This window comes from Geotrypetes seraphini, chromosome 3 (assembly GCF_902459505.1).
Source record: "Geotrypetes seraphini chromosome 3, aGeoSer1.1, whole genome shotgun sequence".
NCBI lineage: Eukaryota > Metazoa > Chordata > Amphibia > Gymnophiona > Dermophiidae > Geotrypetes > Geotrypetes seraphini.
Window position 1 is genome coordinate 92,863,773 of NC_047086.1, and position 26,636 is coordinate 92,890,408.

Below are 26,636 nucleotides of genomic sequence, written 5' to 3' on the forward strand. Positions count from 1 at the left end.
GTCTGCAGCTCTTGGGCTTCATGGCAAAGCAACTCTTGATGTAGGGTCTTGGGCACGAGCACACATGTGGTTTCTGCAGTCAGCTCTCTTGACCAGGAGGATCCTGGTTTCTCAGGATTTCCAATGCCTTCTACCTCTCTCTACCAAAGCGAGAACCAGTCTGGACTGGTAGGACAGTCCTGTTGACCTCTTCTGGGGCAGAGAGGCATCTTCAGGTTCTGTCAGCGGATCATATTATGGGCAAGGAAAATGTTCAGATGGGTTTTCTCATCCACTTTCCAGTTGGATCCTGGGGAGTGGGAGCTGGAGCTAGCAGCCTTTCAGCTCATTCAGCACCAGTGGGGGACCACTTTTGTTTGACCTGATGGTTGTGATATCCAGTTCTGGTCATCCACCAGATGGGAGGCAGCCTTGTAGGGTATAGATTCCTTGGCCCAAGGAGCCCCTGTATGTCTTCTCTCTGTGGCCTCTGATAGGCTGGCTCTTGTGCACAGCATCCTCATCTCATCCTTCTGGTGGTATTTAGCGAGGTGTGTTTTCTTTGTTCATGATTGTCTCTATCCTGCTGAAGTCTTTCACAATGATGGCTTAAGTGCGGGTCTGGAAGGTTTTCAAGACTTGGTATGCCGAGTGGGTATTGTTTCCCTGGAAGGCACAGATTCTCAATGTTTTGGCTTCTTTACAGCATGGTCTAGAATCAAGGCTAGTGTTGAGTTCCTTAAAGTTGCAGGTGGCTGCCTTTTCCAGTTTTGGGCAGTGTATGGGAAGGTGGCTCGATTTTTCAAAGGGGATTGTTCATTTATGACCTCCGATGCACTCCTCCTTTCCTTCCTGGGACCTGAATTTGGTCTTCTGTGTGTTTTCCAGGGCTCCTTTTCAGTCCTTACTGTGTGCCTTGATCAAGACATTTCCTTGCAGGAATCACTATAGCTTGGAGTTTGAATTGCAAGCATTATTTCTTTGGGACCCATACCTATTTGAATACGCGTTTAATCAAAAACTGGAAACTTGAAACCTATACTTATAGGAAGACTTATATCATTGGCACTGCTCTTCCGTTCTACCCAAGATGGTTTCTCCATTTTATGTGAACCAGGAGGTTTGCTTCCCTTCCTTTCCGGAGGGTTCCGATCCTTTGGTCCTGAGACTACATAAGCTAGACATCTGTAGGACATTGCTGCACGATTTGGAGCAGACAAATGAATTTCTCTCTACCTCCATCTGCTTGTAGGAGGGGATACAACCACTTGTTCAGAATGGTGCAACTGACTAAAGTAAAGAAAATTTATCAGGTAAGGTGTAATTACACTTTCCATTGTCCCAGTCCACATTAAGGAGCTGATATTGCTAACTACATTTCTTCCCCAACCTGACTCTGCTTTGATACCCAACTCCAAATCTGATGGCTTAATGAAATCTAGGTATCAAGTTATAGCCAGTTCGTGTGGTCACTTTTTGGAGACTTATTTAGCCAGTTAGATCCCTTTGCATATTGTTGTCTTGTAGGGGAAGTCTGTTAGTTTTGTAAACAAAGATTTTGGAATGTTTCTCCAAGCCAGTGATTTAATTTGCTGATAATTGATACTAGCAGCTAGGCTTAATTAGATGGGGAGCTTTTTCTTCAACTTTGTGGTAGAATCGCTGATATGGTGCAAGTTGTTTGAAAGTCTAGACCCTCAATTATAGAACTTGACAGCAAAAATGTAGAGAGCTACAGAAAAAAAAAAATCCTCTCAATCTGAAAAATGATGCTTTACCTTTGTAGATGTCTTGGTACACTCCAGCTACAGATCTTCAGTTTCTTTTTGTTTCCACTTGTTCCACTTATCCACTTAATACATATCTGGCTTTATACCAGTTAATAATTGTTTTTGTGTTTTCTGCATGCTAAATGCCTCCATAAGCTTACCCTAATACTTTACAATGAGATGTACATAACGGGAGTAATTTTGTAAATAAAGCTCCAACATTTAGGACTCATCCAGGCCAGGACATTTAAGCTGTGGTTACATAACTGAGGATTCCATTATTGTGGAAAAAGGCCTGAGATCAGACTGGAGTTCACTAGGTCCAAGATGATAGGGGAGGTGGAGGACCAGCATTTCCTCAAAAGTCAGGCAGGAGCTCCATTCAGTGGAAATCTAAGTCTAATCAAGTTTGAGATTCTGTAGACCTACCGTATTTCCCCATAGATAGGCCGCCCCATTCTATAGGCTGCAGCAAATGCTGATTAATGTTTTAAAACTGGTAGATAAGCCGCCCCATGGTATTAGCCACGGCTTATCTTACCGGTACCTTTTTAAATCATCCCCCCCCCCCCCCCCCTTAAATACCTCCCTCACTGGACGGCTTCCGGCTGCCTCCTCCAATCTCATGCCAAACTGTCAAGGCTGGAGCGATCTTTTCGCTCTCCCAGCACACAAACCTACTTGGACTGCTGCAGTCATACGGGACATTACCTGCTGGACGGCTGCCTCTTCCAATCTCACTGCCAGCGGTGCAGGACATGAGCGATCTTTTCTATCTCCAGCCTGGCCCCGTGCCGCTTCCTGAATGGCTGCTGTCAGTTCTCGCAAGATTACTAATCCAGTAGCCATCTTGTAATCTTCTGGATATGACCAGAATCTCCTCTTATTATAATCCGCCTAGAACCGCAAGGTATTGGCGGAATAAAAAATACCTATGTAATGTAATACCATTTGAATACTGCATGGTATTGACTGACAAACATGAAAAAATACATTTTATAATGCGTAAAGGTCCCATCTGTGCATAAAACAGATTGAGTTTTAACACTGGAAGGCCTTGTCTAGAATTCAGTAATATACAGAAGAAAACGTCATGGGAACATACATTTTTGCAACATAGATTTTGCTCTATATCCGTTTCCGCTACTCATATGTTGGCTAACAGAATTCCTGTATTGCATGTCTCATTAAACCTTATACTGCACTTATTCCTTGTTTATCAGTCATTGCTTTCATCTCGGTAAGTACTTGTCCTATTTAGTCCCCCAGGATCTCGCCCACAAACTCCAAAAAGTGATTCAGAGTTAGTCAGTAAAACTTCAGAAAGAGGACTGCTGAAGAATAATCCGCAGATGCACTGGGCATGGGGGGAACTCCCACAGGCTACAAAGGTAATGAACAAATTTCCACTCTTTTTGCATCTTTTTGCATTTGTTGTTTAGCAAACAACTATAAATATATATATGCTCTTTTCATAATTTTCCAAGGAACATATGGAAAAGCTTAATTTTAACTTTAGAATTTTCATACATGTATCCCAGCATTATGTTCAAGAGCCTATGGTTCAGATTGCAATGTAATAACCATAATTAATCATTTAGGCCCAGATTCTCAATACCCTGCTGATCACGTGTCAATTACGTGATAGTGCCCTACGGAGAATTGTGCCTCTGCAAAAGATAGGCACTGGAAATGTAGGCCAGGGTTTTCTGGGCCTACATTTCTGGCGCCTATCTTTATCATGAATCGTGCCCACATAGATGCTTTAGGCCACTTCCAGCATTAGCTACACCCAATAGTGGCATTCAGCGGCCTAAAGCACCTACGTAGGCTCGATTCCAGCACATATTATTTAGGCGCCGGTAATTGCTTTAACAGTGCCGTTTTTTGCCATTTAAATGGTGTTTGCTACTTAACTTAGGTGCTGGCAGAGCACCTGCCAGTGCCTAAATTTAGGTGTCATTTCTAGAATTTCCCCCTTAGTGATTAGCAAGAAGTGATTTATTGATTGATTACGGTGATTAATGACATACACTGAAATTTCAACTAGAAATGCCAGTCAAGACAGTTTAAGATCTAAGGTACAATCCAACAAAGTAATAAAAACAGGCCATCAATTGGAGTCATCCAACCATTCACATAGCCAGTCTCATCACACTTTGGCCATTAACACTGACTGAAATGCTTATTGAAAGAAAAAAGTTAAAGGTGCTTCTTGAATCCTAAGTAAAGAAGTGAAATAAATGTTGACGCACTATATTGAGCCTTCGGGACAGTAAGGGAATTTTTCAAGTACCTTTCTTATTTCTAATCTTAATGTATATTTTCTGTAAACCGCTTAGAACCTAACAGATGTAGCGGTATATAAGAAATAAATTACATTACATTACATATATATACTTCCCCCTCCGCATTCGCAGTGATAGGGGAACAGCAAGGCAGCGAATAGAGAGAAATTGTGAATAACTTTTCATATGTTATTCGTGGTTTTTCTGTAAAAAAACAAACAAACAAAAAACCCCCAACCAAAACCGCAAATAACCTGACCTGTTCCAGTGAAGAAAGTGCAGCTGGGAGCAACAATTTTCTCTGTGCAATGACGGGAGCAGCGATTTCCTGTGATGTAAATTTGGGGGCAGGGCCTTTGAGCGAAAAACCGCGAATAACCAAAACCGCGGACCGCAAAACCGCAAATGTGGAGGGGTAAGTGCATACTCTGTAGCTGATCACAAAGCAAATGCATTTCTATGTGGTTAAATGGTCACCTTAAACTAGTAGGAAGAAACTAGGGCAAGGCTTGTTCAGCAGGTTTGGTCTTTGCTTTCTTTCAGAAAGCAATTAAAAGGTCCCCCTTATTTTCAGTGAATTGTTCTTCAGACTATTTTAGGGTAAGAGCTTGCTGTCTACTTTTTTATGATATTTGCACATTATTGTTAATGTCCTCTTTTATAAGCTATCTAGAATCTCAGTGTGGGATATAAATTTTTTAAATAAAAATAAATAATCGCTTTGGCTCAGTGCAGTTGTTCTTGGCTGTGGAGGGGTGAAGCCTAGCGGATAGAGCATTAAGCTTTAAATCAGAGAAGCCAGCGTTCAAATATTGCTTCTCAACTCATACTTACTTGACATTGGGCAGTCCACTTCACCCTCCATTGCATCCTTTAGGAACCCAGAGCTAGGTTATTTTACACAAACCCTATTAGTGTCGATGAGGCCTGTTTACTAAGGCCCAAATTCTACTGTATATATGGCACCCAAGAAATTGGCACCGATGAACAAGGCGCTTAGTGCAATTCTATTAAAAGCTCCTGTACATGGCATAACATTTAGACGCACCTATTTAAGCCTGGGAAAACCAGGCCTTAAATGTCTGCGCTTAGATTGTGTGAGGATCAGACCTATTCTATAACAGTGTGCCTAAGTTTTAGGAATGCCCATAATCTGCTCATGCTCTTCCCATGTCCCCTTTTGAGATTTTGTGTACTAGAAATGATGTGCACCACTTTATAGAATGCGCCTGTCAAATTAGAAACATAGAAACATAGAAATTGACGGCAGAAAAGGGCTATAGCCCATCGAGTCTGCCCATACCAATGACCCACTCCCTGATTCTTACTCTCCTAGAGATCCCACATGAATATCCCATTTTCTCTTGAAATCTAACACGCTGCTGGCCTCAATCACCCTCTGAGGCAGCTCGTTCCAATGATCTACCACCCTTTCAGTGAAGAAGTACTTCCTCGCATCACCCTGAAATTTCCCTCCCCTGATTTTCAGCGAGTGTCCTCTGGTTACTGAGGGCCCTGTAAGACTGAAGATATCATCTTTCACCTCTATACGCCCAGTAATATACTTAAAGGTCTCAATCATGTCCCCTCTCTCTCTTCGCTCCTCCAGTGAGTACATCCTCAGTTTTTTTAACCTTTCTTCATACGTGAGTTCCCTGAGCCCCAAAACCAAAAAATTGTGCACGTAACTTCTAATTAGTGCCTATTAGCATCAATTATTTGCTGTTAATTGTCAATTTCCACTGATTGGTTTGTTAATTAAGTTGTGTGCACAAATTGGGGATCATTGTATGAAGGTTTTCCTTCAAGCAAGGCTTTTTTTCATATATATAAAATACCTTTTATGAAATTTCCCAGCAGAATAGGCATGCATAGCATTGTGCCCTGACAAGGCAGCAAGTACTCAAATGCATGCTGACTGTAAACCATCCTGGGGATGTAGTTAGGATGGAATAGGAGCAAAGATGATAAACCTGCATGTTTTATAAAATGCAAGTCCACATGTAAACTATATGCACACATTTTCATTTGCTTTGGAGAGTTAAACAGGTTGACCCATCTACCGTATATACTCGAATATAAGTCGATCTGAATATAAGTCGAGACCCCCTTTTTCTCCCCAAAAAGGAGAAAAAATGGTTGACTTGAATATGTCAGGCGGCTTCAAGTATCCTGCCCTGTCAGGCTCTGCGCCCAGCACACTTCTTCCTCCCATCCCCTGTCAGGCTCTGCACCCAGCTCCTTTCCTTCCTCCCCTCCCCTGTCAGGCTCTGCAACCCAGCACCATTCCTTCCTCCCCTTCCCTGCCAGGCTCTGCGCCCAGCACCCCTCCTTCCTCCCCTTCTCTGTCAGGCTCTGCGCCCAGCACCATTCCTTCCTCCACTTCCCTATCAGGCTCTGCGCTCAGCACCCTTCCTTCCTCCCCTTCCCTGTCGGGCTCTGTGCCCAGCACCCTTCCTTCCTCCCCTTCCCTGTCGGGCTCTGTGCCCAGCACCCTTCCTTCCTCCCCTTCCCTGTCGGGCTCTGTGCCCAGCACCCTTCCTTCCTCCCCTTCCCTGTCAGGCTCTGCGCCCAGCACCCTTCCTTCCTCCCCTTCCCTGTCAGGCTCTGCGCCCAGCACCCTTCCTTCCTCCCCTTCCCTTTCAGGCTCTGCACCCTTCCTTCCTTCCCCTGTCAGGCTCTGCACTTTCCCTCACAAACTCTGCCATCTTTCCCCCTCTCCCTGCCCTGTCTTCATACCTCTGCCGATCTGGTGGAGGTGCAGCGGGCAGGAGCAAGCTTTCCAAACTCCTGCCTCTCTGCTAACCGGCTGCGGGATCCAACTTCGCCATCTGAGCTGCACGAGCAGCAGTGCGATTTGGCGCTGCTTCCTTACTGGCTCCATGGCAAATCTTACCTGACGGCACTTCAGCTATATTGTTTATAAAAATAACAGGCCCAAGAATAGAACCTTGAGACACACCACTGGTAACATCCCTTTCCTCATGGACATTCAAGGTAATGCCTCCACACTGATGACTTGTAGCCCAGAACTTTCCAAATTTTCAAGCAAAGTTGCATTTTATTTATTTATTTTTTTATAATAAGGAGCTACTTTGCATCTCATTATTATAAAACATGTGTTGTGAAAAGCAAAACTCATGCATTCTTGGCAAATAACGCACATTATTGCCTTAACTTAGTAAATAGACCTGCACAGTAAGGGCTCCTTTTACTAAGCTCCGTTAGGGCATTAACGCGCGGAATAGCAGGCGCTGAATTGCTGTGCGTGCTAGACCTTAATGCCAGCATTGAGCTGGCGTTAGTTCTAGCTGTGTAGCGCGCAGTGATATCCTGCGTGCGCAAAAAATGCTAGCGCACCATAGTAAAAGGAGCCCTAAGTTTGTATTTGAGGAGATGAAGAGTGAAGTGACTTTCCCAAGGTTAAAAGAAGCTCATTGTGAGAAGTAGATTTTAACCCTGGCTTTCCTGGTTTTCAGCCCAGTGCTGTAACCGCTAGACTGTTCTATGCAACTTGTTTTTTTTTCTGTTTGTCATCCTTTCTCGCACATTGCTGACTTTTCTTTATCCCTTCTCCTACTCTACCCCTCCAAAACATTTTTCTTCTTCCTCATCACTTATTTCAGTCTTTTCAAATCCCCTTCTCCCCAAATCTTTTCTATTTGCTCTTGTCTTGTATCATCTCTCTTTATCTTATTTGGTTATTATTCAATTTTTTAGCCCGTTCTCCCCCAAAATGCCCAGAACATTCTAATTCCAACAAAGTTTAAAATTATAACAAAATGGCCTGGACATTCCAGTTCTTCAAATTCAAAATTAAAATAAATGTTTTACAGCCTTGTGGAATGCCAACAAGTCAATCAATAACTTTACATCAAGAGGAACCTGATTCTACAATTTTGTTATATAATAAGAATATGCACAACTACGAGTAGTCTTTAACAGGAAAAGATCAGGCTGAGGGCACAAAAAAACACCTTTTACTTTGGAAATGCTAGGAATGTGAATGAACATAAATTGGTAGTTTTTCTAAGCTATATCTTGGGATCACTCCTTGGAATACTTTAAACATCAACATCAATGCTTTAAAAAGACAGCATTTCCTAATTGGGAGCCAATGTACGGAAGCTAAGGCAGGTGAAACATGATCTCAAATACCTTCATTTTTCAAGAGTCGAACAACTGCATTCTGCACATGTTGATATCATTAAACTTTTTGCAGGTAGCCCTATAAACAACACATTACAATAATTCATACATGATAACACATATGCATAAAGTGACTATGGATTTCCTTCTACTTATTTCCATTTTGAACAGGTAAAATTTGGTTGTAAGCATCAGCTGAAGCTGTTTTTATATAGCATTTTTTATAAAACTAATTATAATGTTAGCAATGCGCTGATTAAAATGATTTTATATTAGCCATATTGACTTTCTGTTTTGTAAACTTCTTTCATAGCATTTGCCCCATAAGACAAAAGAATCCAATGTGATGAATATCGATCTTTCAGAAAACACTTATTTCAGAGTTATTCACGGTGATGTATCTTCAGAGCATAGTGAATCTTTGCCCACTTCAGCAACCCAGAACCAACCAAAATCTGTGATATCAGAAGAAGCTGAGCCTGAATATGAGCCAGTATCTGAACATGAGATGAACACTGAGACTCTGGGAGCAGCAGGACCTCCTGCCCCAGAAGATGAAGAAACAAACCAAATTATGGTTTGTGTAAGCCAACCAGAGAACAAAACAGATTCTCCAGCCAAAAAAAAAGGTAAAAATATCTGCTGTCTTCAGTATTGTATCTTGACTTAGTAGATTGCAGTAAATAATTAAATCATTCTGTAAGGTGTTTTTTTTCCCCACTTATTACCCTGCCCCTTTTGGGCTTTCAGCTCAGTTGTAACTGAATTGTACTGAGAAAAAAACCAGGAAGAAACTTTCATACTATATGTGCAATGCCAGATAAGTGGAATTATTCAGAAAGGAGCAAGAACAATCAGAAAAATATTATCAAAGGAATCTTTATTGTGGAGATAATCCAGCTTGGTTAGGTTTCAGCATAAATGTCTGCATCAGAGATCTAAAACATTACAAATAAAAAAATCTATTTAAAACAAAAACTTAAAAAACATATAAACAATTTATCTTCCATGTTAAGGTACAGCACTGCGTGCGTCTGATAGCACTTTAATAATGATAAGTAGTAGTAGAACAAACAAGGGAAACAAAAGGCCCCAGATTCTGTAACAAAATGCACATAAATTGACACATGGAAGGGCATTTTCAGTAAATTGTCAAACGGGGATATTTTGCTCATATGTCCAAAAAACATCCATATTGGAACCATTTTTGAATAGGTACAAGTCTGGGTTTCCATTTCGTAAATGGCCCAAAGATGGACATTTTTGCACAGAAGATGTCTAAAAAGAGACCTTTTCCAAATTAACACATCCAGCTTATAAAAGCCAAAAAATCAAGCATAAGAACATTATCTATTTTTTTTTTTTTAATTTATATACAGGTCCTCATCGACTTACGACCTATGACAACTTACGGTGGTTCGACTTTACAATGCGTTTCCCTCATCTCCCATCCCAGCCCATACTATTTTTTACCCCTCCCCACATACCTTTTCCCTGGTGATCCAGCGGTGTATCCCGCACTGAGCCCCTTCTGCTGATGTCAGCGGTCAGAAGCCAACAGCGCACCTGGACTGGCATGCACAGGAGTGAGCTTTTGGAACTCCCCGCCCCGTCATGCGCCGCTCATTGAAACACTGCCGCCAGTTCTCACGGGACTTGCGGTTCTCACGGCAGCCATTCAGAAAGCTGCTTAGGGCCGGGCAGGAACTCCAAAAGCTTGTTCCTGCGCGTGCTGGTCTGGGTGCACTACTGGCTTCTGACCGCTGACATCGGCAGGAGGGGCTCAGTGCAAGATACACCGCTGGACCACCAGGGAAAGGAGGGGTAAAAAATAGTTAATATAGTTAGTTTTATAAATTATTTAACTCCACCAATCCTTCACAATACTAAGTTAGTTTGATAAAAAGAGGGTATCACCTTATTTTTGTGCGGGATACACATACTATATTAACGTTAATAGGCCGACTTATGTCCAGATCATCTTGCGACCTGTCAGTCAGAACCAATTGCAGTCGTAAGTCAACGAGGACCTGTACCACTTATATTCGAAGTGGTTTTACATTCAGGTACTTCATCATATTTCCTTGTCTGTCCCAGCGGCTCAAACTCTATCTAGTGTACCTGGGGCAATGGGGGGATTAAGTGACTTGCTCAGGGTCACAAGGAGCAGCGAGGGATTTGAACCCACAACTTCAGGGTGCTGAGGCTGGTAGCTCTAACCACTGCGCCACACACTATCTGGCATCATTTCGAGAGAAATAGCCACACAGATCAGAGTGGCAGCATAGTGGTCAATGCAGTGGACTTTTTTAATGGCACCTGAGTACAGTGCCCATCTTGACTCCTTTATTTTGTATTGCGAGTCATCCGGGAACAGAATAAAACCTACTGTGTGTAACTGTACAGCAGTACAATTGCCTTCCACATTGCAGGTATCTCTTATATTTAGGTACGGTGAGTAATTTGGTGGTTTTGGAGGGCTCAAAATTTATATGTAAATATACTAGAAAGAGTGGGATTTGGGCCTGGATTCCCTTTTTAACAGTTTACTGCCCACTAGGCTACTCCTAGGAGCTGCTTGCTGATCTGTTGGTTAAGTCTATTATCCCAGGACAAGCAGGCAGCTATTCTTGACTGATGGGTGACGGCACCGACGGAGCCCCGGTACGGACAATTTTAGAGTGATTGCACTCTAAGAACTTGGAAAGTTCTGGCATGCCGCACCGCGCACGCGCGAGTGCCTTCCCGCCCGACAGAGGCGCGCGGTCCCCAGTTTCTTAGTTTCCGCGGAGCTAAGAAGACGCGTTTTTTCAACGGCTGTTGAAAATTTTTTGAACTTGCCTTCCCGCTCGCGTAAACCTTTTTGGCTTTTGCCTCTTTCTTTTTCTTTCATTATTTAAAAAAAAAAAAAAAAAAAAACTTTAATTTTTTCATTCAATTTGGCTTTTCCCCTGCGGGGCCTTCTGCCACCATCGAAGCCTCGGCCTTCGATTTGGCTGAAGCGGTGTTCACGTTCATGCCCCCTCAGCCAGGTTTTAAAAAGTGCCAGCGGTGTGCTCGGCCCATATCTCTCACGGACCCACACAACTGGTGCTTACAGTGTTTGGGTCCTGAGCATCAGGCCTCCACCTGCACCCGCTGTGCCACACTGAAAAAGAGAACATTAAAAAATCGCCAAATACAACAGCGATTACTTTTCGGTGCCGAGATGTCCGATCCCGTTCCATCGACTCCGACTTCGGCACCGATTCAGTCGGCACCCTCTTCTTCGACGCCGCGAGATTTCGCACCAGCGTTCCAACATGCAGGTAAGCCGGCTAAGAAGCCTTCCCCGCTGGAACGTCCTCCGGTCTCGAGTGCAGTGAGTCCAATCCTGCCGACTGTGAGGCGCCAGCGGAAGCGCTCCGCCCCTATTGAGGTGAGTCCCTCGACATCGGGCTCCTCATCTCCGGGGCGTCGAGCGGCACCGCAGGTACCGCAGAAGAAAAAAGCGGTACCGGTGCCATCCCTTGATGACCGTATTACGGCCATTCTCCAGGAACAGTTCAAGCAGCAATTGCAACAGCTCCTTCCATCGATCCTGGCACCGAACCTTCCGGTGCCGGTCCGCACTGAGCCGGTACCGATAGTGGAGCAACCTATATTGTCGGTATCCACTCCCTCGGTACCGATTCACTCCACCTCATCGACATCGATGCCAGTCCTTGCGCCGGAGCCGAGAGCTCAGCATCAATCAGTGCAGACTTCGGCTCCGGTGCAACCGATTACATCGCCTGGGTCGATGTCGATGAGATCGGGTAAGTCGGTGCGCAAGACCCGGCATGCAGACCCAACTACCCCGGAGTCTCGAGATCGTTCTCCCCATGTCAGGGATCCGGATCTGTGGGGAGATTCAGAAGAGCCTTTTCTCTCTGAAGGAGAATGTTCCTCAGATGAGGAGGAGTCTGCTGTACATGACCCGTCCTCTAAGCATGACACTTCATCTTTCTCCAGTTTCCTGAAAGATATGTGTGATTCTCTGTCTATTCCTTTGGAGGCTGAGTCCAAAAAGTCTAAAGCTTTTTTGGACGCCCTGGACTTTGACCAACCTCCAAAGGAGTATTTGAAGCTCCCTCTTCATGACATCTTGAGGGAGACTTTTTACAAGAATTTAGAGACTCCCTTAACGGTCCCAGGGGCCCCACGTAAGTTAGACTCTCTGTACAAAGTAATTCCCATTCCTGGGTTCGACAAACCACAACTTCCTCATGAATCTTTACTTGTCGAATCCACCCTTAAAAAATCTGCAGGAGCCAGTGTATATGCTTCTGTTCCTCCTGGCAGAGAGGGTAAAGCCATGGACAAATTTGGTAAGAGGCTCTACCAAAATGCAATGTTGGCAAATAGAGCTGGAAATTATGGCTTTCATTTTTCTTTCTATCTGAAACATCTCCTTACCACCATGGCTTCCTTTGAGAAATACCTTCCTCAACGGAAACAACAATCTTTCCACCATTGCTTGTCTTCTCTGTTTCAGTTACGTAAGTTCATGGTTAGATCCATTTATGACACCTTCGAACTTACATCCAGAGCGACAGCAATGTCTGTGGCAATGCGTCGCCTGGCCTGGCTTCGGGTATCCGAACTTAATGTTAATCATCAAGATCGGTTAGCCAACACCCCATGCCTAGGGGATGAGCTTTTCGGAGAATCCATGGATTCGACTACTCAAAAGCTGTCGGCTCATGAAACACGTTGGGATACCCTTCTTAAAAATAAGAAAAAGCCTCCCCCAACAAGGCCTTTTAGACAACAGTCAGCCTATCAACGCCGTTTCACAGCTCGGCCATTGCCAACAACTGCTCAGCAACCCAGGCGTCAACGGCAGCAACAGCGTCAGCCTCCCAGGCAACAACAGCAACAGCAACCTGTTAAGCCAACTCCACAGCAGAAGACACAACCCTTTTGACTTACTTCTCCAAAGTATAGCCAGTACTCCTATATCTGCTCTCCTGCCTCAGCCTATAGGAGGTCGTCTCTCTCTATTCCTCAGCCGGTGGGAAGTTATCACTTCGGACCAATGGGTCCTCAACATCATCCGCCACGGCTACTCTCTCAACTTTCAGACTCTTCCATCCCAAAACCTGCCAAAAGAGTCTGCTTTGAACAGTCCTCAATCTGCCCTCCTTATTCAGGAAGTTCAATCCCTCCTTCTTCTAAACGCTATAGAAGAAGTGCCTCTAGATCAAAAGGGTCAGGGATTCTACTCCCGTTATTTTCTAGTCCCCAAAAAAACAGGAGATCTCAGACCAATTCTAGATCTTCGCGATCTCAACAAACATCTGGTAAAGGAAAAATTCAAGATGCTTTCCTTAGCCATTCTTTATCCTCTTCTCAACCAAGACGACTGGCTATGCTCTCTCGATCTCAAAGAAGCATACACTCACATTCCAATCAATGTAACTTCAAGACAGTATCTCCGTTTCATGATCAATCAGTGTCATTACCAGTACAAGGTGCTGCCCTTCGGTCTTGCTTCCTCTCCAAGGGTGTTCACCAAATGTCTCATCGTGGTAGCTGCTTTTATCCCAGGACAAGCAGGCAGGTATTCTCACTAGTGGGTGATGTCATCAGACAGAGCCCCGGTACGGACGTCTCACAAGCACGTGTTGCTTGTAGAAACTTAAAAGTTTCTAGATGCCCGCACCGCGCATGCGCCGGTGCCTTCCCGCCCGGAGGTCCGGGCGTGTCTCCTCAGTTCTTTTCTTTCCGCGGAGCTGAGAAGTTCAACTTCATCATGCGCTAGCTGAATTCAGTTAAATTTGCCTTCCTTGTCCGCGTTTTCGCTTTCTTTTAATTACAGTTAACAGTACTTTTCTTTTTCAGTAAAAAAAAAAAAAAAAGAAGATTATTTCCTCCGGCGGGTCGAACGGGCCGGCCACGTGGCTCAGGCCCACTGGCTTCGACCTCGCGGCGGAGATTTTCCGGCCTATGTCCCGGCCAATCACCGGGTTTAAAAAGTGCAGCAAGTGCCAACGCGCGATTTCACTCACGGACCCTCACCGGCGCTGTTTGCAGTGTTTGGGCCCTGACCACATTCCGAAATCGTGCAGGCCTTGCTCTACCCTTACGGCACGCTCATTCAAGCGGCGTTGCCTATTGTGGGAATCGATGTTCAAGATGGACGCAGCTAAGGATCCCTCAGCCTCCACTTCATCTGATACCTCCCCGGTTCGGGCGAAACCGGTATCGACCCCTCCTGCATCGAGTGTGGTGAAACCGGCATCGTTCATCCCGACACCATCCACGAGCTCGACGTCGGTGCCTGCCCCGGTCTCCTCGGTTCAGGTACCTCTTCCTTCCACAGTGCCACCAGTGGTCATCAAAGTGCCGAAAGCTACTAAGCAGAAGCACTCGGCCTCGAAGGAGCGCGATGACCGTGCAGGAGGACCCCCTTTCGGTGCGGATCCCTCCTTATCGGCTTCGCTACGGTCCGTGCTGGAAGCTCAATTCGTTGAGCTCATGCAGACCATCGGACCCGGGCTCATCGCTGCCATACAGGGTGACCTCCCGGTACCGGTCCAAAGGGGCGGTCCGCCCCCTCCCCCTCCTCCACGCCGTTCGACCTCGAAAACCGACGAGGACGAACGGGGGAGGGCGGCGATGCCCATGCGGCAAGCCTCGCTTACCGATATGCCGCCATTAGAACCCATTACGCCTCCGCGCCAACATGGGACCAGACCTCCGATCGATACTCGAAGCCCTGGGCATAGTCAGGAAGAGTTCTTCCGTACTCCTTACCAGACTTGGGTAGCATCGCAAGAATCCGCATCGCAACCCCAGTTGCGATCCACCGCTTCCAGCCCTATCCACCACTTGGGGGCCTCGGGAGACCATGCTATGCACAGACGATCCCGATCCCCGTCCCGCCACCGAGACGGGCACCGATCAAGACACTCATCCTGGCACTCTTCACGCCATTCGGAGGTGTCACCGCAGAAAAAACTGCAACGTAGGGGATACTCCTCATCAGAGGTGTCCCCTCCGGAGGGCCCGGAGTACGAGGAGACATCGGTGCCCGATTCTCCTTGTCACTCCCCGATGTCCATGGACCCGGAGGCCTCCTCCTCCTCCAGCCCGTCCCACAGACCGACGCTGGCGGATCAATTGTCCTTCTCATCATTCCTCCGACAAATGGCGGATGATCTGGATGTGACCCTTGACACGGGCTCCCGATACTCCAAAGAGTATCTGGACACCACGTCCGATCCACTATCCAAACACATCTTAGTCACACCTGCTCTTCGGCAGTCTCTACTTTGGTGGATGACCTCTTCGAATCTATCCAGAGGTTTGCTGATGCACTCTCCCCCCCATCAGAAAGTTCTCACAACCGATTCGTCGAATTATGCATGGGGGGCCCACCTGGATGGTCTCCGCACCCAAGGATTCTGGACCAGTGCGGAAAGACTACACCAAATCAATCTACTGGAACTCAGAGCCATCTTCAATGCGCTCCAAGCTTTCCAACACCTACTTCACGACATGGTAATCCTCATTCGCACAGACAATCAGGCCGCCATGTATTATATCAACAAGCAAGGAGGCACGGGCTCGGCCCTCCTTTGCCAGGAAGCTCTACGAGTCTGGGACTGGGCGGTGCGCCACAACGCCTTCCTCAGAGCAGTCTACATTCAGGGGGAGAACAACGTCTTAGCAGACAAACTGAGTCGTCTACTACAACCGCACGAATGGACTCTCCATTCCAGCCCCCTTCACCAAATCTTCACACAGTGGGGGACGCCTCAGATAGACCTCTTTGCGACTCCCCACAACTCCAAACTGCCTCAGTTTTGCTCCAGGATCTACACCCCTCATCGCCTCGAGGCAGATGCTTTTCTACTGAACTGGGGGAAACGATTTCTATATGCGTTCCCACCATTCCCGCTGATCCAGAAGACTCTGGTCAAGCTGAAACTCGAACAGGCCACCATGATCCTAATAGCTCCTCGGTGGCCCAGACAACCTTGGTTCTCCCTCCTACTTCAACTCAGCAGCAGGGAACCAGTACCACTTCCAGTGTTTCCTTCACTACTTACTCAACATCAAGGATCACTGCTTCATCCCAACCTGCAGTCTCTCCACCTGACAGCTTGGTTCCTCTCAACGTAACCCCTCACCACTTCTCTCAAGAAGTGAGGGAGGTCTTGGAAGCTTCCAGGAAGCCCGCCACTCGACAATGCTACTCCCAGAAATGGACTAGATTCTCCTCATGGTGTATTTCTAAATCAAAGGAACCTCAGCGAGCTTCCTTATCCTCCGTGCTGGACTATCTCCTACACCTATCTCAATCCGGGCTCAAGTCTACATCCATACGAGTCCACCTGAGCGCTATTGCGGCGTTCCACCAGCCCCTACAAGGGAAACCCCTCTCGGCCCATCCGGTGGTCGCCAGATTTATGAAAGGACTCTTCCATGTTAACCCTCCTCTCAAACCACCCCCAGTAGTTTGGGACCTCAATGTAGTCCTTTCCCGTCTCATGAAGCCCCCGTTTGAACCACTCAACAGGGCCCCTCTTAAGTATCTCACCTGGAAAGTGCTTTTCCTGGTAGCCCTTACGTCCGCTCGCAGAGTCAGCGAACTCCAGGCACTGATGGCGGATCCACCATTCACAGTATTCCATCATGACAAGGTGGTCCTCCGCACTCACCCGAAATTCCTGCCTAAGGTGGTCTCAGAATTTCATCTCAACCAATCCATTGTACTTCCAGTATTCTTCCCTAAGCCCCATTCTCACCACGGAGAATCGGCCCTTCACACTCTAGACTGTAAACGTGCGCTGGCTTTCTACCTGGATCGCACCAAGCCACACAGAACCACTCCTCAACTTTTTGTCTCCTTCGACCCTAATAAGTTGGGAAGACCCGTATCAAAGCGCACCATCTCTAATTGGATGGCGGCTTGTATCTCTTTCTGCTATGCCCAGGCTGGATTATCACTTCCTTGTAAGGTCACAGCCCATAAGGTCAGAGCAATGGCAGCCTCAGTAGCATTCCTCAGATCAACACCAATCGAGGAAATTTGTAAGGCTGCCACCTGGTCCTCGGTTCACACATTCACCTCACATTATTGTCTGGATACTCTCTCCAGACGGGATGGACAGTTTGGCCAAACAGTATTGAAAAATTTATTCTCTTAAGTCGCCAACTCCCCCTCCATCCCACTGAGGTTAGCTTGGAGGTCACCCACTAGTGAGAATACCTGCCTACTTGTCCTGGGATAAAGCAATGTTACTTACCGTAACAGTTGTTATCCAGGGACAGCAGGCAGCTATTCTCACGTCCCACCCACCTCCCCTGGGTTGGCTTCTCAGGCTAGCTACCTGAACTGAGGAGACACGCCCGGACCTCCGGGCGGGAAGGCACCGGCGCATGCGCGGTGCGGGCATCTAGAAACTTTTAAGTTTCTACAAGCAACACGTGCTTGTGAGACGTCCGTACCGGGGCTCTGTCTGATGACATCACCCACTAGTGAGAATAGCTGCCTGCTGTCCCTGGATAACAACTGTTACGGTAAGTAACATTGCTTTCTGCGCTCTCACCACCTTCAGGTATTTCCTTACCTGGACGACTGGTTAATCAAGGCCACATCCGCTCCAGCAGTTCTCCTGGCCACCAACCAGACCATCCAGTTTCTTCAAATATTAGGATTCGAGATCAATCTACCCAAGTCTCATCTCATTCCCACTCAAAGACTCCAATTCATTGGAGCGATATTGGACACACTCCTCATGAGAGCATTTCTACCATCCAACCGTCTTCAGACTCTTCAGTCTCTATGTCAGCAGGTACTTCCACAACATTCCATCTCTGCCAAACAAATGATGATACTCTTGGGTCACATGGCATCCACAGTTCATGTCGCACCCCTCGTACGTCTTCACCTGCGAACTCCTCAATGGACCCTTGCTACTCAGTGGTCCCAAGCGACGGATCCTTGCTCACGACACATCTCTGTGACATCATCTCTTCGTCAATCTCTACAATGGTGGTTGGTATCCTCAAATCTATCCAGAGGTCTTCTGTTCCATCAGCCTCCTCATCAACTAGTCATCACCACCGACGCCTCCCCTTATGCATGGGGAGCTCATTTGAACGAGTTCCAGACTCAAGGTCTTTGGACAGCCCAGGAAAAGAAGCATCACATCAATTTCCTGGAACTCAGAGCGATGTTTTATGCCCTCAAGGCCTTCCAACATCTTCTCTTTCCTCAGGTCCTTCTGCTGTGCACAGACAATCAAGTGGCCATGTACTACATCAACAAGCAAGGGGGGACAGGCTCTCGCCTCTTGTGCCAGGAAGCACAGAAGATCTGGACTTGGGCCATAGATCACCATCTCTTCCTGAAAGCTATCTACATTCAGGGAGAACAGAATTCCTTAGCGGACAAGCTCAGCAGAATTCTCCAACCTCACGAGTGGACACTCGATCCTGTAACTCTACAGTCTATCTTCGCTCAATGGGGCACTCCTCAGATAGACCTCTTTGCAGCTCCTCACAATCACCAGCTGCCCCTATTCTGCTCCAAACTCTCCTCTCCTCACCGTCTGGCAGCGGATGCATTTCTCCTCGATTGGTCAAATCTGTTCCTGTACGCTTTCCCTCCTCTGCCTCTCATGTTGAGAACCTTATTCAAGCTCAAGAGGGAACGAGCCACCATGATTCTGATTGCTCCGAGGTGGCCCAGACAACATTGGTTCTCCCTTCTACTTCAACTCAGTTCCAGGGAACCTTTTCTTCTTCCACTGTATCCTTCTCTACTTACACAGCATCAGGAGACCCTTCTACATCCCAACCTCCAGTCTCTGCACCTGACAGCTTGGTATCTCTCGGGCTGACTTCTCATGATACGCTTTTGTCTCAGCCCGTTCGTTCCATTCTAGATGCCTCCAGGAAGCCAGCCACTCTGCAATGTTACCATCAGAAGTGGACGAGATTTTCTTCCTGGTGTCTTCTTCATCATCTTGATCCAACTTCCCTGGCAGTGGAGACGTTGTTGGATTATTTGCTTTCTTTGTCTGACTCTGGCCTTAAGTCTTCTTCCATCAGAGTCCACCTCAGTGCCATTGCTGCTTTTCATGAGCCGATCCATGGAAAACTTCTATCAGCTCATCCCCTGGTGTCCAGGTTCATGCGGGGTCTTTTTAATGTGAAACCACCTCTTAAGGCCCCTCCTGTTATCTGGGATCTCAATGTGGTTCTTTCCGCCTTGATGAAGCCTCCATTTGAACCTTTGGCTACCGCCTCTTTCAAGTTTCTCACTTGGAAGGTACTTTTTCTTATTGCTCTTACTTCTGCCAGGAGAGTCGGTGAGCTTCATGCCCTGGTTGCAGATCCACTTTTTACGGTCTTTCACCATGACAAGGTGGTTCTGCGTACGCATCCAAAGTTTCTCCCTAAGGTTGTCTCTGAATTCCATCTCAACCAATCCATTGTTTTGCCTGTTTTCTTTCCAAAACCTCATTCTCATTCTGGGGAACAAGCTCTGCATACTTTGGATTGTAAGAGGGCTCTAGCTTACTATCTAGAGCGTACGAAACCCCACAGATCAGTTCCCCAACTCTTTCTGTCCTTTGATCCGAATAAATTGGGACGTCCTGTCTCTAAACGTACGTTGTCTCATTGGCTGGCAGCGTGCATTTCATTTTGTTATGCTCAGACCGGACTGACACTGGAAGGTTCTGTCACGGCCCATAAAGTCCGAGCTATGGCAGCATCTGTAGCTTTCCTCCGTTCCACTCCTATTGAGGAAATCTGCAAGGCTGCTACTTGGTCCTCAGTTCATACTTTTACATCTCATTATTGTCTGGATGTTTTCTCCAGACGGGATGGACACTTCGGCCAATCTGTTTTGCAAAATTTGTTTTCATAATGGCCAACCTTCCCTCCATCCCTCTTTTTGTTAGCTTGGAGGTCACCCATCAGTCAAGAATAGCTGCCTGCTTGTCCTGGGATAAAGCACAGTTACTTACCGTAACAGGTGTTATCCAGGGACAGCAGGCAGATATTCTTGCGTCCCTCCCACCTCCCCGGGTTGGCTTCTTAGCTGGCTTATCTTAACTGGGGACCGCGCGCCTCTGTCGGGCGGGAAGGCACTCGCGCGTGCGCGGTGCGGCATGCCAGAACTTTCCAAGTTCTTAGAGTGCAATCACTCTAAAATTGTCCGTACCGGGGCTCCGTCGGTGCCGTCACCCATCAGTCAAGAATATCTGCCTGCTGTCCCTGGATAACACCTGTTACGGTAAGTAACTGTGCTTAATACCTGATGCTGTTATAGTACCTGGTATCCCTTTCAGCTTCAATAACTTGGACATGATTGAAACAGATCTAGATAAAAATGTACTTCTTTTTCAACTTGGCTATTTCTTGACTTTTTTTCTCTTCTGGAGTGGTGGTGGTTTTTTTTTGGGGTTTTTTTTCTAGCTTCATCACTAATTACGGTTTTGATGCCATTCCATAACTCTTCGGGCTCTCTGTCTCCTGTATCAAGGCAGGCAAATCTGTTATTTGATTTTATCCAATAGTCTGATGGAATATTTTCAATGTCATAGTTTGGGAGGCCTCTAATGATCTTATTCTTGTGAAGCTTTACATTGATCTTGCATGTCAAAAGCTCATGGTCACTTCCATAATAAGTTCTTGGTTTAGTCCTTGCAGTCAAAACTGCAGATTTCCATCTCTGTACTATGCAGAAATAATCAATTTGATTTCGATAACATGCCATTTAGAGAGGCTCATGTGTACTGACGATGTTTGTGGTGTTGAAAATGCGTATTCATGATTGATATTTCATTGTGCAAAACGATACTAAGTTATCACCAGCTTTATTTCTTTCTCCTGTGCCGTGCTTTCCAACCACTGCATCTTCAGGTGTACTTCTTACTTTTACATTGAAATCCCCCATAATGATCAGTAGATCTTGTTTTGGTGTTTGATCTATTTCATTTTGAAGTTGTTCGTAGAACAGCTCTATATCCTCATCTTCAACATTTGCTGTCGGAGCATATACTTGGATCAAGGTCACATTGATCGCCTTTCCCTGTAGACAGATTGACATGACTATCACTGATAACATTGTACTTTAATACTGTCTTTGAAAGCTTATTGTTGAGGATAAATGTCATGTCATTTTTCCTTTGTGTTTCATGACCAGAGTAGCAGATCCAATGGCAATTTGATTGAAAATAGCCCTCTCCTGTCCATTTGAGTTCACTGATTCCTATCACATTTGATCTTTAACAATTTCCAATTTTCCTTGGTTCATGCTTCATATGTTCTATGTTCCTATGTCTATACAGCTTCTGATCTCCCTTTCCTGTCCAGCAACATCAGCATCAGAATGTCCTGGCTGGTTCTGTCAGTTTCACAAACACTGGTCATACTTTGGGTGACAATCAGCTCATCCCTAAAAGCATAGTGAGTGCCTTCCGACCTAGGGGACCATCTTCTAGCACTCTACGTCAATTCTTTATGTCTTATCGTCATCGAGTTTTCTTGGCAGAATAGAGAAGTAGATAGCCGGGCCTTTCTTCTGCACAGTATAAATTCGTAGTTGTCACCGTTGTCGGATCAAACGCAATCCTCTGCCGCCAACACTGCCCATCTGCTGCTACCCAGATGGGTGGTACATCATTAGTCTGGCATCTCCACTGAAACCTGTCTGCCTCGGGAGACCCTGCTGGTAGTAAAATTACCAACTGGCAAAGCTTTCAGCTTTTCAGATGTGTGCAAGCTCCAGTGGCATGACAAGGCCATATACCATGATTGGAGACGTTTGGGGTTAGACCTGTTTTAACAATGAATAAGCTCCAAAAAGCTGCCGAAACTGATTAGATGACCACTGGAGTGATGAAGGCATGACCACCCAAAAGATTTTAAATGAAACAGTACATACTTGCTTCAGATGTTATCGCCAGTCATGGTAGAGCAGAATGCAGGTTCCTGGAGTAGCCTACTGGGCAGTGTAGTATAGAGATGGGGACTAAGGCCCATATCTCACTCTTGACTACTAGTTATGGTGGAATATGTGAGCCTTTCAAAACTCACCCAAATCTCACTGTATCTACATATAGGTGGCGCCTGCAGGCATAAGGGCTATTGGTGTGGTGTACAGTTGGGTCCAGAAATTTTTGGATGGGTTTTGTACAGACACTGCGTACATCTGGTAGCACTATAGAAATAATAGTAGTAGTTTTGGAGGGTTCACCATACACTATTAAGAGGAGTTATAGTGAGATGTGTACCTGGCTTTTTAATGTGAAGTTCACTGCAGTTCCCCTCTAGGGAGCCACACTGCTTTACTGGGATGTCTGTGTGGCCAGTCTTCTACATCCCAATGACTTGTTTATGTGCATTTTTCTTTTGAACATGTTTTATTCAAAAGTGGTTGAAAAAGACACACTGAGGACAATCGCATCTGAGAAATGGCCATTTTCGAAACAAAACAAAAAGATAGATGTTTTTCTGTTTCAAAAATGGTCATGCTCACTACTGGCTTTTTGGGCATATTCCGTTATACATCCAAACATCGTATTAAAAATGCCCCTCTATATATCTTGAGTATATGATAAATGATGCCACTTTGAGTGAGCTTACTTTATAACATCTACCCTAAAAAGAAAACAATTTTTAGATGATTCTGTATATTGTAGTTCTAGTTTCATTACTTAATAATAATAACTTTATTTTGTATACTGCCATACCCAGAGAGTTCTAGGCGGTTCACAGCAATTAATTAAGATTACAAATGATGAGATTCAGAATGCCGCGGCCAAGCTCATCTTCACTAAAAGTAAATTTGACCATGTCTCCCCGCTCCTGGCCAAGCTCCTCTGGCTTCCGATAATCGCCAGGGTCCACTATAAATGCGCCTGTTTAACTTTCAAAATCCTATATGGTATCCTCCCTCCATTTATCCCTCTTTCTTGGAATTCCTCAAACCCCAATACCACCAGATCTTCCCACAAATTAAAACTATCCTTCCCCTCGCTAAAAGGCATTTCCCACACAGGAAAGCTAGGGACCTCCCTCCACTTCAAAATCACTGAGCTCTGGAACAACCTTACCTCCCCTCTTCGGAACTTGAGCTCTCTCCAAGTTTTCCGCAAACATCTGAAAACCTGGCTTTTCTCAAAAAATGTAAGTCTCCCTCCAACTTAGGAATCAAGGAAACTTATATCTTGGCATCCCAAGTCCTCTAAATTTTCTTCACACTTCTACCTCTAACCCTCTGTTGTAGTTCCTTCCTATTTCTCCTACTGTAAACCGCGTCGAGCTCTACGAACGTGGAGATGATGCGGTATACAAACCTAAGGATTAGATTAGATTAGATCATTGGAATTAACATTTTAGGAATGTAGAGGTCATTGAAGTTGATAGGAATATACAAGAATGTACAAGGAGTATACAAGAATGTACAGGAATATACAAGAATGTACAAAGAATATACAAGAATATACAGGAATATATAAAAATGTACAATAGGAAGTTAATAGGTTTGGAGGGTAGGATAAGAGAGAAGGAGGTGGTTCACCTGTATTGATGTGAGATGAAGAGGTGTGAGGGTGTGTTAAGGGTTCTGTCCGTGGAATAAGTGAGTTTTGAGTTTTTTTCTGAAGTCAAGGTAGGTGGGGGCGTCGAATACAATTTGGGCTAGCCATAAGTTCAATTCCCACTTATAGACTGTTGAGAGTTGTAACCACATAAAATATTAGTTAGCTCCTGTTTATTTTTATTTATTTATTTAATTCATTTTCTATCCCACTGTCCCCAAAGGGCCCAGTATAGGTTAAACATACATGATATACAGTTCACAGGTTACAGTTTGACATAATTACAGTACAAGTTTGCAATAAGGTTGTATCCCAACTTGATACAAACTAGGGGGGTCTAATACCAATAAACATAATATAGGGCTCCTTTTACTAAGCTGCGATAGCGGTTTTAGCGCACGCAGAATTGCCGCGCGTGCTAGACACTAACGCCAGCATTGAGTTGGTGTTAGTTTTTCCGCGTAGCACGGGGGGGAGGTTTGCGCGCGCTAAAAATGCTAGCGCACCTTAGTAAAAGGAGCCCAAAGAGTTTATGGGTTTACAAAGGTGCGCTAGCGTCTTTAGCGCACGCACCGGATTAGCACGCGCTACCCGAAAAACTACCGCCTGCTCAAGAGGAGGGGGTAGCGGCTAGCGCGTGTGGCATTTTAGCACGTGGCATTTTAGTGCGCGGTATTCTGCACGTTAAGGCCCTAACGCACCTTTGTAAAAGGAGCCCATAGTTTTCCTTAGCAGTGGAAGTTTTTCAATAGAAGATTTTATCCGTATATGACCTATACTGGGAACTAGTACCAATACACCTCTCTCGGTAATCCATTGGTCATGGGCAGGTAATAGCTGCTATTCCTCCTCCTCTTTTGTGTGTATGGGAGCATGCTAAGGGATGTATCATACCTAGTTTAACTTCATCATTATCTTTAGGCCAGGTTTCTTTTTTTTTTTTTTAATTCTTTATTCATTTTTATAACTGACATCAAGTGCATCAAAAAGTAACAACATTTTTACTTAAATACATCACTTGAAATTCTACATTTCTTCATATTAAATTGAATTTATCCCTTTCCCTCCCATCCTTTCAATATCTCATAACACATATACCATATAATGGCATCCCCCCACCCTATTCTTTCATTTGTACAAATCAGGGAAAATAATACCTATTCATTGCAATAATTTCTTAATGGCCTCCACACATAGCTAATGTTCTTTCCATTTTATAAATATGACACACTGAATTCCTCCAATTCCAGGTTTCAGTAATCAGGATTATCCCAGGACAAGCAGGCAGCATATTCTTGACTGATGGGTGACGGCACCGACGGAGCCCCGGTACGGACAATTTTAGAGTGATTGCACTCTAAGAACTTTGAAAGTTCTAGTAGGCCGCACCGCGCACGCGCGAGTGCCTTCCCGCCCGACAGAGGCGCGCGGTCCCCAGTTTCTTAGTTTCCGCGGAGCTAAGAAGACGCATGTTCCAACTGCTGTTGGAAAATTTTTTCAAATTTTTCTCGCCTTCCCGCTCGCGCGTTATTTTCTTGTCGTGATTTATTCACCTTATCGTTTCTTTCTTTTATTTTAAAAAAAAAAAAAAAGTCAATTTTTTTCGACTTTTTTCCGGTCAGCCCCGGCGGGGCCTGTTGGCACCATCGAAGCCTCGGGCTTCGATTTTGCTACGGCCGTTTTTCCCTTCATGCCCCCTTCACCGGGTTTTAAGAAGTATCAGCGGTGTGCACGTCCTATTTCCCTTTCCGACCCGCACAAGTGGTGCCTTCAGTGTCTGGGTCCGGACCATAGGGCAGAAACTTGCACCCGCTGCAGTTCTCTCCAAAAGAGAACTCTAAAGAATCGCCAATTCAAAAGCGAATTCTTTTCGGTGCCGCCATGGAAGTTCCCCCGGCATCGACACCGTCATCTTCCTCCAAATTGGCACCGGTGACTTCGACACCGCAAGATCCATCATCGGTGTCGCACCCTGTAGGTATGCCGGCTAAGAAGCCATCCCCTACTGTCCTTAGCCCGCCAGTCGAACAAGCAGTGAGCCAAGCCCTGCAGACTGCGCGCCGGCCTCGCAAACGCTCCGCTCCTATTGAAGTCACTGCCTCTTCATCGGCATCGACTTCGCCTGAGCGTCGAGCTGCACCGCAGGTACCGAGCAAGAAAAAAGCGGTACCGGTGCCATCGGGACCGTCTCTGGATGAGAGAATAGCATCCATCCTTCAGGTCCAGCTTAAGGAGCAGTTACAACACTTGCTCCCGGCTCTGCTGACTCTGAGCCTTCCAGTGTCGGTACCTACTGAACATTCAGTGCCGATCGTCAAACAGCCTGTTATGTCGGCATCGACGTTGTCGGCACCGCAAAAATCTGTTTCTATGCCTGTTCTCTCGGCGGAACCGAAGTCTCTTCGACGCACTGCTTACTCGACTTCAGAGCCGGTGCCGTTCTCTGACACCCGTACTGCTGTACAGTCACCCGGTACGGTGTCCATGAGGTCTGGTAAATCGGTACGCAAAACCAAGCATACCGAACCTTCTACCCCACTTTCTCAGGGCCGTCTGTCATCGGTACGGGACCCTGATTTGTGGGATGATTCTGATGACCCCCTCGGTACCGAGGCAGATTATTCCTCGGAGGAGGATGTTACATCGGTGCAGGATCCTGCTGGTAAGCCAGAGCACTCGTCCTTCACCAAGTTTCTTAAGGAGATGTCGGACACCCTTTCCATCCCTCTAGAGTCTGACTCTAAAAAATCCAAAGCATTTCTTGATGCTTTGGATTTTGACCAGCCTCCGGAAGAATTTTTAAAGTTACCTCTCCATGACATCTTGAGGGAAACTTTTTACAAAAATTTAGAAACTCCTCT

General features: G+C 45.8%; 1 protein-coding gene across 2 annotated transcripts in view; it reads left to right on the forward strand.

Annotated features, from left to right (window-relative positions):
- Positions 1-26,636, forward strand: part of LPIN1 (lipin 1) — a 225,662-nt gene that overhangs the window by 126,181 nt on the left and 72,845 nt on the right. For both annotated transcript variants that reach the window (XM_033937853.1, XM_033937854.1), the window contains 2 exons: positions 3,010-3,139; positions 8,499-8,814. In XM_033937853.1, coding sequence (XP_033793744.1) covers positions 3,010-3,139; positions 8,499-8,814 — 446 coding nt within the window. The remainder of the gene's footprint in view (positions 1-3,009; positions 3,140-8,498; positions 8,815-26,636) is intronic.